The 14,308-nt window shown below is 51.1% G+C and overlaps 1 protein-coding gene across 1 annotated transcript in view; it reads left to right on the top strand.

Annotated features, from left to right (window-relative positions):
• Positions 1-2,804: 2,804 nt before the first annotated feature.
• The window catches only part of IGF2BP1 (insulin like growth factor 2 mRNA binding protein 1), a 29,067-nt gene continuing 17,563 nt past the window's right edge, over positions 2,805-14,308 (top strand). The window contains exons 1-2 of the mRNA XM_030508842.1: positions 2,805-3,079; positions 4,077-4,137. Coding sequence (XP_030364702.1) covers positions 2,905-3,079; positions 4,077-4,137 — 236 coding nt within the window. The 5' untranslated portion in view covers positions 2,805-2,904. The remainder of the gene's footprint in view (positions 3,080-4,076; positions 4,138-14,308) is intronic.

Genomic DNA, 14,308 nt, shown 5'->3' with positions numbered 1-14,308 from the left:
GGAACACTTGGAAACGAAAAGAAATCAGCTCCTCAGAGTGATTTTGGAAACTCCCAACCCAATTGAAGGAAATCCTGGGGGAGGAAAAAGGCCTCGGAGGGGTTTAGGAGTGGCAGCCCTGGGGTGCAAACTGCTGCTCAGCCCTTCCCTGCTCCAGGAATCCCACCCAGTTGCTGGTACGTTTAGGTCGGGGGGGGCTGTTTCCCTTAGTGGGGGGTGCAGAGCCGGGTTTGCCCTGGCTCAGACTGAATGGGGGCAATTGGGGTCCGGGGTGCGGTTGGGGTCTGGGGGTAGTTGGGGTTAGTTGGGGAGCGGGGGGTGCAGCTGAGGTCCAGGGGCAGCCCCCCAGCGCCTGCAAAGGGGTGAATGCGGCTCTGCCTCCCCACAGCAGCAGATCAATGCTTTGGGCTCTGCTGTTGCATTCTCCAAATACCTCGCATCTGGAAGGCTGCAGCGAGGGGAAGGGGGTTCCCTGGGAGCCTTCCCTGGTGCAGAGCTAAATTGAAGACTTCCCTCTTTGTTTGCATTTTTTCCCCCCCTTTTTTTTCCCCTTAGGTTGGTTTCCTTCACTTCATTATTGCAGGGGATTATGTTACACGGGGAAGGTACTGAGTAAACCAATAAAAGCAACAACAAAAGTACCCTGGGCAAGCTCAGCGATAGATCCGAAGCAGATCCTGCTCGTTTATTTCAGTTGGGGTGGGGGGGAATACACGCTGGAAGCTGCAGCCAGGCTGGAGGTGTGTGTGGGGGGTACGTCCTAAGCGGCGGGAAGTTTATTTCCCAATTCCATTGCTTTTTTCCCCCTTTTCACCTGTGAATCCTTAGGCTGGGGCACGCTGGAAGCCTCGGGAACAAGCAGAGGTTCCTCCTTCGCTTCGGTGCTTCAGGAGAGCTGAGGAACGCGGGATGGGGATGGGGTGGATGGGACCCAAGTGTCCTCAGAGAGCAGCAGCACCCACATGGCTCCAAGGCAAAGATTCCCGGGACAGCGGGATGGATCCGACACAGGAGGGGAGAGAGCTCAAGTGTTCTTAATGACCGTTTCCCAGGATTCTGATCCCTCGTTTTCATGAGTTCCCAAGGGCACGTGCATCTATTCCTTAAGGCTTACACCCGTTGGGATTCCGGAGCGGGATCAGATCGAGTTATTTACCAACAAACCCCCCGCGCGGCTCTTCCGAAAAATAACAATAATAATAATAATAAATATTTAGGTAATAGCACACAAATATTTAGGGATGGAACAGGCGCAGCTCGGCTGGGGACGGGGGGGGGTCACCCCGAAAGACTGCGGCTGGAAAAAGAGGGGCGCTGAGCCGGCTGCGCGCCCGCGGACGAGCGCGGAGCTGCGCGGGAGCCTCAGCGGAGCCGTTCCCTCGATGGGCTAAACGCTGTGGCCGGAATTTTTATGATTATTTTTAAATCTTTTATTTCTTTTTATTTTTTTATTTTCTTTTATTTTAGCTGTTTCCCGGGGTGGGGGGTACAGAGCGGAGCCGGGGGAACCGGTCGCGAGTTTTCCGCGGGCGCGTTACATTTAATTGCAGGCGCGGAGGGGCCGGACCGTGCCTCTACTTGCAGCGCGGCGGAGGCTGGGGGGGGATTAAGGGGGACCCGGCTGCAGCATCCCGGGCCGAGGCCCCGGCGCTCGCCCGACCGCCCCGTCAGGGAGGCAGGATGCGGGGGGGTGGGTGCTTGGGGCGGGGGGGGGGATTTGCTGCTATTTTCAACCCATCTTGAGCCTAAAAATAAAAGTCTCCAGAAAAGGCAGGCGGGGAGGGAGAGGCGGGGGGGGTGTGTGTGCTCCGCTTTACCGACGGGCCCCCGCGCCCCGTTCCCGTCGGGGAGATACCCCCCCCTTCACCATGGGGCCCTTTTGTGCGGGAGAAACCCCCCCCTCCGCTCCCTTCCCCCGAAGGCTTCCGCGGGGCTGCACATGAAGAGCTTAAAACAATGCCGGGGACAATGCACCCCTCAGCATAGGGGGGGTCCCCCCCCAGCCCCGCCGGGCCGGGCCAGCCCCGGGGGGGCGGGCGGGCCGTTCCCTACCCCCCACCCCCCATCCCCGGCGCCAGGGACCTCCCGGCCCCTTTGATGCCGAAGTTTTTTACACCCAGAAAAATCCCATTGAGGCACCGGGGGAAAAGGGGGGTGGGGGAGGGGCGCGGTGGGGGGAGGGGCGCGGTGGGGGCGGGGGGCTGCAGCAGATGGGAAAGTGCCTCCGACGGGACGGGCTTTGGGAGGAGAAAGGGGGGGGATTCGGAAGGGGGTGGGGGGACAACCAGCCGGGGTAAGGAGGCGGCTGCTCCCCCCATTCGGAGGAAGGGGGGATGAAGGTAAATAACGTAGTATTTAAATTATAATAAATAAATAAGTGGAGGGCTCCCCCCCTTCCCCCCCCCCGGCCCCTCCCCCCGGGGGCCGGACCCTCCCGCATCACCACGTGGCTTCCTCCAGCAAACATTTTCACTCCTTTTTCCAGGTCGGTTTTATTTAGAGGCGGTGCCCTACTGCGAGAGGCGTCCGGTGACACCCCGGTACCGCTCCGCCGACCGGGGGGCCCCCGCCGCCGCCCCCTCCCCAAGGACACCACCCCCCCCTCCCCTTCCCTCCCCTCCTCCTCCTCCTCCTCCTCCTTCTCCTCCTCCTCCGGCAGCCGCCCCCTTTCCTCGGAGGAAAACAAAATCCATCAGGAAAAGGAAGGAAAAAAGCCATACGGGAAAAAGGAAAAGCCGGGGGGGGGGGCGGGTTGAGGAGAAATAACCCCGCAGGCGGAGCCCCCGGGGCGGCAGCGCGGCCGGAGCCCGACGGCGCGGGCGCACGGTGCAGCCCCCCCCGCCTGCCCGCCCGCCCCGCCGCCCGGGCGCCCGCTCCGAGCCCCGCCGCCCCCCCGCCGCCACCATGAACAAGCTTTACATCGGGAACCTAAACGAGAGCGTGACCCCGGCCGACTTGGAGAAAGTCTTCAACGAGCACAAGATCTCCTTCAGCGGCCCGTTCCTCGTCAAGTCCGGCTACGCCTTTGTGGACTGCCCCGACGAGCAGTGGGCCATGAAAGCCATCGAAACTTTCTCGGGTAAGCGGCGTTATCTCGCTCTTCCTCCCACCCGCCTCCTCCTCTCCCCCCTCCCAGAAGAGCTGCGGCCCCCCCCCCCACCTCCGGGGTTCACCCCCCAAAACCCCCCCATGGGGCCCCCGCGCGGGCGGGACCGCTCTTCCCTCCCTAGCGCTGCCCCAAAGAAGCACCGGCGGGGAGGGGAGGGGGGGGGGGGATAAAGCGGGGTCCCCCCCCCCCCCGGACTCCCCGTATCCCCCCATCCCCTTCACACCCCCCGCAGGCCCGGCTCGGCGCGGGGGTCCCGTCGCGGTGCGGACGGGGGGGTTGGGACTTTGGCCATTTTGATTTGAAACTGGGTTTCCTGGGGCATGTGATGTGCGGAGTAGCGCGAAGGTCGCCATGCTGCTCGCGGGGAGAGAGAAAGCTCCCCGGGAAGCTGAGGAGTCTCCAAATCTTTGGAATTTTAACATTTTTTTGGACCCCTCCCCGAGCTCCCCTTCCCCCTCCCGGGGCCTTCCCTTCATCTCCCCCCTTCCCAAAAAAAGGAAAAAATCCTTATAAATAACCCCGCAGCAGAGAATCCCACTCCATTTTCCAAAGAGAAATCCATTCCTGCCATGGAGTTACAATTTTTGAGCCTTTTCATGGGGTCCTTCCTGCCCGAAGGACTTCTTGGAGGGATGAAACAAGGGCGGAATTCCATCCCAGTGAAGAATTGCTCTTCCAAATATTATTCCTCATTTTCTCGTGCTCAAAAGCAGGATGAACTCAGGAATGAAATATTCCTAAGGAACATTGTCCAGGCAGCAAACTCACCACTCCCTCCCACCGCTTCCCCATTTGAAGCCAGTCTTACATTGAATAAAATGCACTTGTAAAGGAATTAGGGGACGTATTTGTGCGGAGTTGCTTGTAATGGGAATGAAATGGGGAGCTTTCACACGTGAAGTGTCTTCTCCAAAGCTTTCTGACCCCTCCACCCCCATTTTAAAAGCCAGACACATTTTGTTTTTAGGGAAAGTGGAGCTTCATGGAAAACAGCTCGAGATTGAACATTCAGTACCTAAAAAGCAAAGGTAATGCCATGTTTTAATGTCTTTTCATTGAATTCGATTCATTTCCATTGTGGGGAGGGGGAAATTTAATGGAAGATAAAGGAGGCAAAAAAGATTATATCTAAATATGAGCATGTAAAATAAGAGCTGTTGGTGCCTTGGCCTTAGATCCGTCCCCAGCGCGGCGAGAGGCAGTTTTGAGGCTCAATGTTGAATTTTCTTTATTATTTCTTTTCATGAAACTTCGTCTTTGAGCAAGTTTTAAAAGGGGGAAAAAAGGGCAAAGAAAGAAAAGGTTGAACAATAATCCAGCAGCTCCTAAGGCCAAGGTGATGGATGGCTGAGGTTTGGGTTGGGGTTTTCAAACTTGTGGCACTGGAAGAATTTCCCAGCCTCGCTCAGCTCCTTTGCTGTGAAATGGGCGAAACCTTTTGTTTTCCGTGAGAGCTGCAAAACCAAATAATAATAATAATAAAAAATATAAATAGCTATATATTTTTAAAGTGGAATTTGCTGGGATTTGGCACTGACGACCTAAAAACAACAAGCCATGGGGCTGGTCTCGGCGTGCCATGCCGAGGAGGGATTTAAAACCCAGGCGCTGGCCTAGCTCCTACCAACCATCAACTTGGATTTTGGGGCAAGACCCACGTTTCCTGGTGCTTTCCATCTCTTTGCCAAAGCGGCTTCGCCCACTGCTGCCGGCCTTGCCCAGCCCGGCCCTCTCCATCTTCTTGGCTCTTTGTTGTTGCGCGCCGGACGCCAGAGCAGCCCAGGCACCGCGCTTCCCAACCCCGCTGGGGCTCGGTTGTGGAATAGAAAGAGTCTTTTAAATGGGTGGGTTATTGTGCAGAGCATCCCTGTCCCCGTCCCCAGCTCCAGGAGGGGCCGCCCGGGCTAAGGGCGACTTAGTTCCCAACCCCAAATAGTCCACGTTGGATCGCGCAGCCCGAAACCCGCGTCGGCCACGTGATGAGGCGGTTACTTCAACGGGCGCGGAGGGAGGAGGCGAAGCCAACTCTTCCTCCCCAAACTCTTCCCGGTTCCTTCATCTCTTGGCAAACCACCCCCCTTGGCTGGGCAGTGGGAGCCTGTTTCTGGGGTCACCCCTTGTCCTCCCTTTGGTGGGCTGCCCGACTTTGCATGGCCAAAGGCAGAGCGGGCTCCTCCGGTCCCGAAGGCAAACCCCAAATCCATTCAGTCATTCCCTAGCCAAAATGTTCCTGTTATTTATTCCCTAGCACCTCATGGCAGGGCGATCGATAGTGCTCGGTGACTCGATGTGGCTTAAATATGGGCGAGCAGAGGGGTGTGATTGGAAAAGCAATTGCATTACGAGGGGTAACATAATAATGCTTAAAAAATACACCCTCCATAGTGCTGCTGGATCATCAACGGGGTGGGGGGGGGGGGACCAGATCTTGCCCCCCAAGAGAAATACACTAAAAATGGGAATATTTTTTTGGCGTAATGCAAAGAAATGCTTTGGGGGGTGTGTGTGTGCGAACTTTACAATAGGTGGAAGGAAGGTGGGTTTGTGTTTCTCCTGAATCTCATGAAAACTGTGCTGTGCCTCGTGTTTAGCTGCTAAACCCGTTTTTGGGGGGGCTGTGGTGGAGTTAATATGAGCTGCACCCCCCCTAGGGTGCTGCTTTTAAAGGGACAGGAACCTCTGTTGGGTGTTCCGTAGGGGCTCGGGGAGGTGAGAAAGGGGCTTTGGGGGGGTCCCACCACCCTCCCGGGGACCGCGGTTACTTTGTCTCGCTTTGGGGAAGTAGTTTGTGTTCCTGGGTCGGGAAAAGGCAACTTTTTGGCAACTCCGTGTGAACCCGGCAGGTTGGAGCTTTGGGGGAGTCGTTTGGTGTCTTTTGCTCAGTTCTGGGTTGAATGAAGCAGGGGGGGAACTGCCTCAAAAGCTACTGATTTAATTTCTTCTTTTTCCTCCTTTCCTTTCTGCTTGTTTTTCAGACTGGATTTTCCAGTTTAAAAGCCCATAGAACAGGAAACGGTTAATTAAGTGTGAGCAGGGAGGAGAGAATCAGATGGGTTTGGTGGGATCGAAACCAAATAACCTCCTCCCACCCCCCCCTCCCCGACCTGATATTAATTTCCCTCCCCTTTAGAAATGTGGGAAAACAGATGATGGGCATTGCTGTGCTTCCAGCTAATTCCTAAAATAATGCTAATAATAATGAAATAAAAGTTGGCTTTTTGGTCGTGTTTTCTGCTGGTTGCAAGTGGCAATAGGAACGCTCGGGAAAACTGATTTTTGGGGGGCGTGTGTGCGTGTGAGAAATGAACGTGTCTGGTTGAAATTGCATGTTGGGAAGGAATCTTTCCTGCTGGTGTATTTCCTTCTTTCACATCTCCCCTCTCCCGAAACCCATCAGAGGAATGAATGAAAAAGACTGTGTTAATATGGCAGCAGGCAGAGTGATTGGGGGGTGTAGCTGCTGCTGTGAAGTAGCCAAGGAGGATAAACTGATTTAGAGTTGTTTAATTACAGTGATTCTTCAAATAACACTTAAAGCTGCGAATGATGTTAATGATCATGGGAACCATTTTAACGAAAGACTTGAGAAGTATCAGACTGGAAAGAAAACTCAGTGGGGATAAATCTGTTGTTTCATGAAGAAAAATGAGGTTTCAAGTTGGTTGAGATTTGTTTAAAGCATTTCATGGCTGTTGGGGAGTTGTTGTTGGGTTTTTTCCTTTAAGTTTGATGACAGAAAAACTTGGAGAAACTGAAGATTTTTCCAAAACTCTTGAAAATTATTTCATGTTTTATTCTTCAGAAGGTTAAAAAGGGGGGAAAAAAATTCCTAAAGGAAGGAAAAGAATTCAGTTTTCCTATTTAATATGAAATATTGGTTTGGGGGAGTTGGAACTGGGAATCTGAAAAGCCCAAAGTCGTTGGGGTCGAAAAGAATGAATGAATGAAGAGAGGAGGAGGGGTGAGGGGGGAAAAAAGTGAATCCATCAAGCAGACATTCCAAATATGAGGAATGTGGAAGTGAGTCGGCCAGAGAGAATGAAACCGAGTAATTGAGGAGGGGGGGGAAGAGGGACTTGGGTTGATAACAGCACATAGACTTAAACCCAAAGGGGTGTTTTAAGCAGAACTTCTTCACTAGCAGCTCAGAGGTTTGGAGGTTCTGTGTGCTCCCGAGCAGAGGTGGGAGCTATTAAACATCGTTAATGATGGGAGGATTTAGTGTAGTGCATAGAAATGGAGGGAGAACACTGAAAATTACCTTCCCCCCACCACTTTAGTCTTTGTTTTAAATGAATGTTTTCACACCGGAGAAAGGTTCTTTTTGCCTGTGCAAAATGGGGCAATTAATTGTTCGTAACGAAATCCTGAGAAATGGTTTGATAACAGCGAGGGGGATTCCTTTGTTTGTCAGCATTAACCCAAAAATGTGCCTTTCTGCCCCATGCTGGGGGGATGAGCTGAAAACTCAACTGAAAACAAGTTTGGTAGCTCTTTCCCATGTTGAAATCAAGACACTTGTCTTGAATGCTGAGATAAAATGTGCTTTGAATCCAGCCTTAAAATCATTCTCTTCCCCTTAAACCAAGTCTGGTTTACAAGTTAAGAGTATCATTAAAAGAAAGAAGCAACACCCCTGCTGCAAGCAGGGCTTGCAAAGGGACAGGCAGGATGAATGCTCCTTTCTGAGGATGTGGAGTTTAAGCGGATTTGGTGTTTTGCTGCTTTTTTGATTACCAAAAAGGGTAAGAAACTTGAGGAGTTCTTTGCTTTAGTTCTGTGAGCCCCCAGCTTTGAGCTGAGAGCCCTCTGCTATCGATTGTACACCTCTGAGAATGGTGGGCATCTGGAAACCCTAGAACAGTTAGGGTTGGAAAGGACTTTAAGATCATCCAGTCCCACCCCCCTGCCATGGAAATGAATACATTCTGATGCTTTCCAGCTAGAAAAACCTAGAAAGAATTTGTTGTTAAATTAATCATTAATAATTTGTCAGGAAATTTCATCCATGAGCTTTGAAACTGAGCTGTTTTTTCTCCCAGACAGATTAAAATTGATGAAGAATGTATTTACCAATTTAGAGCCTGAAGTGAGCGAAATGCTTTTATTTCCCCTGTTCCACGTGGCAAATCTATCCAAGAAATTGCAATTTAACTTTTAAACTTGAGAGCTTCAAGTTTGGAACCTGTAGGAGATGGAGCCCATCCCATGTAGATGCTCTTTGTTAAAGAGCTTGATGATTTTTAATCCCGGAAGCAAAGAAAGACATTGAATTCCCTAGAGAAGTTTGGTGGCGATTGCTAGGACTGAAGCTGCTTCTCTGGTTGAATTTGTTTCTATCTTTGCCTTTTAGGTTAAAAACCTCAAGCAAACAGAGATGTGGCAAAGGGAAGTGGGGGTTCAAGCACTTGCTTTGAAAATTGAGACCTTTCAGTATTTAAAAAACCCTGCAAAAAGGAGATTTCTGCCCCCCATCCCCATCCCCCAGCGCTGTTAATGCTTTCCAGAGCTACCAGGAGGGTTTGGGGGGGAGTTCAGGCTGCTCAGGTTGGCCCAAGGGTTTGCAGCTCCAGGCTGGAGCAGGAGGAAACGTCTCCAGCCCCTTTTCCCTGCCGGGGTCACGGGCTCCAGCTCCTGCCTTTCCGCTGCCTTCCAGATGTGCAGGATTTAGGGATGAATGGAAGGTGCCTCTGTCAGTACAGGCAGAAGGTGTTTTGGTTTCTTATTTTCCCTCTTTTAATGGTGTTTTACTGAACAGTTTGGATGGGGAGAAGTGAGAGCCTAAAGCAAATGCGTAAGAAAGCCCCCAGGGGATGCTGGTGTCTTTCCCTTGCCCAAAAATTAAGTAGGAGAAAACTGGGGAGCCTTAAACCTGGAGGGTGCAGGTTTCTTTTGGGAAACAAAAAGAGGAAAAAAAAAGCCTTTTAAAGAGGTCCCAGATTTTGCTGGTTTGGATTTGGTTTTGGGGTGTTTTTCTTTGAGCTTTTTAGGTGAAAACTTTCATTTAAAAGCTTAAGCAAGGATGTGCGCCCCTAAATCACTCCCTTCTGAGCAGCACCGACGGCTGCCTCTTTGGGTTGGTGGGTGAGAGGGGTCCCCAGTGCCAGCCAGACCCTGATAAACCAGGGGGGAGGAACTGGTAGGAGAAGGAGTTTGCAAGGTCTGTCCTTCCTCCTCACTGCCAGGCTGATGGATTTGAGCCTTTGTGCCCCTTTAGTTTCTTATTGTGTCCAGTTTGAAGCATGGAAATGATCTGGGAGGGTCCTATAGTGGGTACCTGGGGGGGTAAAAATCCACTCACCCAACAAGCGGCATGAGAGAAAAATGCATCAGTGATGGACGGGGCTGAAGTCCTGTATTGTCCTGCACCCCATATGGGATGGCTTTTAGCTGGAGTGTGGCAGAGGCAGTTGGGGAATACTCTGTTCACCTGGAAAGTTCTTCTTAACCCTTTCTGAAAGGAGAAGCCCAGACCCATGGAGGTGTTTGTCCATTCTGGAGATGTGTGTGGTGATTTATCCCAGCTGCCTTCCCAGGTCGTCTGCTCATGACCAGTAAATGTGTGAACCCTGTGGGGAATTCGGCTTGGGAACCTTTGCTGGGGTTTACTTGGAAATTCTAAGTTTATCCAGGAGGTGGTGGAGCTGAGGGATTGCAGGGGTTGTGGCTGGAAGGTTTTCCTTGTTTCTCTCTCGTTCTTGCGTGTTTGCTGGGAAGCTGTGGTATGTTCTGGGCAGTGTTGAGACCCATGTCTTTGCAGTGGGAATGGGCTGGGGGAACATTGGGGTTGGCCAAGGTGACCTCAGGAGTTCCCTTCCCACTCAAGTCCTGAGGGTAGAGGTCTCGGGCCAAAGCAGGCAGGAGGTTTTACACCACTCATGTATTGGTCATGCCCCTGGGAAGCTGTGGGAAAGTTAATGTAAAGTGTTGTTTTAAGCTGGGTTTCTTAAAACCAGTGTGTGTTCTCTGCTTCTGATGGAATAACCCACTGAAGGGGAGTGGAAATCAGCTCCACATCAGTACATGTCCCAGTGTCCATGGCTCTTGAAGGTGCTGGAGCCATCTTCATGGGCTTAAGTATATAGATTTAAAAGTAAAATAACGCTTTAATGTTCGGTTTTCTCCTCTGGACAGAGCTAGCAATAGATGGGGCTTTCTAGAAAGGGTCTGTGTGAGGGTTGGGGTCCTGCAGCCTGTTTCTGTTCCCTTTCCACAGGGAACTCTGATCTTCTTCCCTGGGGTTTGCCTTTGTTTTAGGAGCATCTGAGGCAAAGCAAGTTGTGTTTTGGTATCACTGTGGCTTTTGGGTGCTGATGCCTGTTTGGAAGGGAGGCTTTGGGGTGCCCAAGTGGTCTGTGTATGTTGGGAAATGCTTTTGGGAACCTATTGATCCTCTCTGTGCTGTTGCCTTGGGTTAATGCTCCTGCTGCCTTTACAGCCCCTGGATGGGAACTTCCCAAAGGAGAGTAATAAAACCCAAAAAAGAAGGGGAGACAGTTGATTGAGATGCTGGCTGGAAGCGAGGGGCTGGGACTTGGAGATGCTCAGTGGGGAAGAAGGGGATGTAGGTGGGGAAAGTGCTGGGGATGGGATGGGAGCAGTCGGGAGGGAGACAGGGGTGAGAGCATCCCTCCCTTGCTCCCACCTCCTGATGCGAAAGAGCAGGGAAGCTCAGCTTTTCCATGAGGAAAAGGGGGGGGCGGAAAAAGGAGAAAATCAACAAACATAAAAAAATGTGTCCATCTGCCTCAGAGGAGCCCTTGTGATCCGTCAGGAAATGGGTCATTTATTTTATTGTAACTGACACTTGGGAGCCCTGACATGGTCAGAGCTGAAATTTCACACTTTTCTGGCTACTGTAATTGTCTGGTCCGTGAGGAGCAAACCAGTTTGAGGAAAACCAACCCTTTCTCCCCGGCAGAACTAGGTCCATGCTGTATTTTAAAGAGCAATCCACCAGGTTGGGTGTAAGATGCTGTGAACATGGGTCCCACCTCCAGGAAAAGCAGCAGCAGCCGCCCCGTGCACCAGGAACCGCTGGGAGCTGGCAGGGCTCCATGCAGCACGCGGCGAGATGCAAATCCCACCCGGACCAGGGTATTGGGATGTGTAAACAGCACTTGAGATTACAGGGAAATGGATTTGCACGGAAAGGAGAAAAGTTTGACTCCGATGAAGGTCCTGCTGTAGTTTGCCTTTATTCCAAGGTTAAAAGCAGAGATCCAGTGGGAATTGCCTCCTGGTGCGGAGTGGAGAAGAGACAGAATTGTGCTTTAGAGCCAAAGAAAAGGGAAAAGAATATTAAGAAGAAAAGGGCTCTCAGGGCCAGATTTTCACCCACAATTGGAGCCAGATTTTTCCAACTTGCATTTAAGCGTCTAAATAAAAGCTCTGTTTTCAGCAGTGATTAGTGCCTGATGTGCTGAGCACTCCTGAAACACATTGGGCTGGTGGGATTCCTCCTTGTTTCTTGGGATTTGTGTCCTTCAGCTCACACAACTGGGAGGTTGCAGCAGTTACTGGCTCCTCTGGGTCTTGCTTTGCCCCAGAAGAGGGGATGGATGCCAGGGGCATAGGCAGGTCCAGAAGAGCTGCTTGTTCCCCTTCTTTTCAGCTCTTACCTGCATTGATAGCCATTATGTTTCATGTAGAACGGGTTGTCGGACTATTTGGGAATGTTGGGAGTGCACATGAACAGGGGTTAGGACCTGAATAAGGGCCACAGAGCTGCTGCCTGGTGAGATGGGGACAGAGTGATGCCTGGGATGCTCCATTCTCCCTTCCAGCTTTACATTTTCTCTGGCTTTCCTTAAACTTCTGCATGATCCAAGGCTATGGGATCAGACCTCCTGATTGTGTGGCATGCAGAGAAGTACCTGCAATGAAATTGTATCTGTGTGAAGGTATCACAAGTAATAGCAGCATTTACCTGTGAGGTGTTGGGAAACACTGTGTCCTCAACAGCAATGCTTCTGGGCTGGGGTGAGCTCTGAGGTTCTGCCTTATAACCAGGACTATCCATCTTATCCAAGTTATTCCTTGGTTATTACTAGTCACATTCAAGCAGACTTGATCACACGAGTGGGTAGTTGTGTGTGTGTGTGTGTGTATATAAATATATATGAGTGTATATGTTTTCTTTGCTATGAAGACATTCACAAGTGTTTGGTGATCTCCTGTGGTTCAAGCCTCTGGCATGAAAATATTTACAAACAAGTTGATCAAATGAGCAAGAACTAAAGGGAAGTTGTGATTTCTCTAAGGAAGAAGAGCTTGGGGCTGCTTTAGGCTTTTATGGAGTTGTTTGCTGGGGTGTAATTTCATGAGAAGCCAAGAACCTCATATAAATATTGTGCTTTCAGGCTCGGATTCACAAAGCTCTGAAGGATGTGCTTTTAAAGAGGGAAGCCGTCCTTTTGAAGTGAATGGGGCTGCTTCGATAGTAAAATGAGGCATGGGCTGAATTTGAGCCTAAATATACAACTTCATATGAACTTTATATAGTCATTGTTTAGCGTTCACTTACAGCTGAACTAATAATGCAATAAATTGCTCTGACATCTGTAGCCTCCTCTTGCTTATGGCAGAGATGCAAAGCGCCTGTGACTTATATGTGATAACAGATTGGGGGGGAGAGAATATTTAGGCTTGAATGAAGAGCTTCCCTTGGTGAGCCTTGATCTGCCCCATGGTATTGTTCCTCCCACACCCTTGCATGAGCATTCGCACAGTGCAAATTTCATCCTTAGTGTCCCCAAATACTTGCTCTTTGGAGGCTGCTTTCTGCCACTGTTTGTGCCGGTAAAACTTGGCGATGTGCATGTTTAGGGAATGCAGACAGGAGAGGGGGCACGAGCATGAATTCACTGAGGGAAATATCCACATTAGATATGCAGACCGTGCTGGGTTTCCCTGATGGTGCATTGAATGTATTTGGTATGTGTTTGTCAGGTTGCTTGTGCCAAAGCAGTGGTGGGGTGTAAGCGGCTTCAGCGCCGCTATTTACCCTGAAACGAGGCAGTGGAGTAGTAAAGCCCCATCTTTGCTGTTATCCAGTTCCTGCCCTGTCCTACCCCAGCCTCAACCTTTTCCTTCTCTTATTCATGACCACCTTGCTAAAAAAAGCCAAACCATCAAACACAGGACATCTTCACCCTCTCTGCAAACTTCACATCTCCTCTGCTGCTGGTCCAGCTCCAGTGGAATGAGGGAAGCAGCTGGTGGGGTTTTTCATCCCTGTTGCTTCTCTTTGCCTTCCCTTAGCCAGAAGAATGGAAACATTTTGATTCCACTTGCAGTTCTCAGTGGAAAATACATGGGGGTGATAACCCAGCTGGGGCTCAGCCCTGGCTCTGACACTAATCCTGACACAGATCTTGTGTGTTATCTTTGCCTGGACCTGTCAATGCTGGTGCCAGGGCTTTGGGAGCTCCTGTCTGGGATCTGGGCTGGGATTTGTGCCTGGCACAATGGGGACAAGGTGTACTGCTTGCTTGTGGTGGAGGTCTGAAGCCTCCCACCATCTCCCCACCCGAACTGGGAGGACTGGCAGGTCTGATCACTGGTTTTAACTGGATTTTTGGCAAGAGGGTCTCCACCCTTGAATCCGGTTCAGAAGAGCGCAATCAGAGCTGCAGCTTCTGGAGTCTCCCTTTGCTTTGATCTGGGAGGGTTTGTCTGCCTGCAATCACTGCACTGGTTCAACCTGATTGGGCTGAAAACAGACTCAGTGTCACTGGCACAGAGCCCCACAGGGTGACTTATATCAAGTTTGACTCCAGTCTTATCCGCCAAATCGGTCCCATGCCTTCCTCCAGCACTGTGACGTCGCATTGGAGCAGCCCCCAAAGCTGCCAGTCCTTGTGCTGCCTCCTCCTCTTCCCCCTCTTCCAGACATAGACCTCAACCAGAAAAACCCTCACAAGTCACAAGTTTTGTTTCCTCTTCCTTTCTCATGCTGGTGCTTGTGCAGCTTAAGGTTGTTGGGTCCCTGAATCCTTGCAGCTCCCCTCGGCTTTATCAAATCCCTCCTTATTTCCCCTGCTCAAAATGCTCCGAGCCTGTGGGGTTTGTAAGAGGCCAATACCGCACTGCATGAGGGGGCTGGAAATAGAGTCAGTAGATGTCCCTGGCCACTTTCTGTGGCCCAAATGGTATGAAAGTGACACATTCCATCACCCTGGTAATGATGCTTCATTA

Source organism: Strigops habroptila, chromosome 19 (assembly GCF_004027225.2).
Source record: "Strigops habroptila isolate Jane chromosome 19, bStrHab1.2.pri, whole genome shotgun sequence".
NCBI lineage: Eukaryota > Metazoa > Chordata > Aves > Psittaciformes > Psittacidae > Strigops > Strigops habroptila.
The sequence above is the reverse complement of the archived record's forward strand: the minus strand, read 5'-3'. Positions and strand labels throughout refer to the sequence as shown.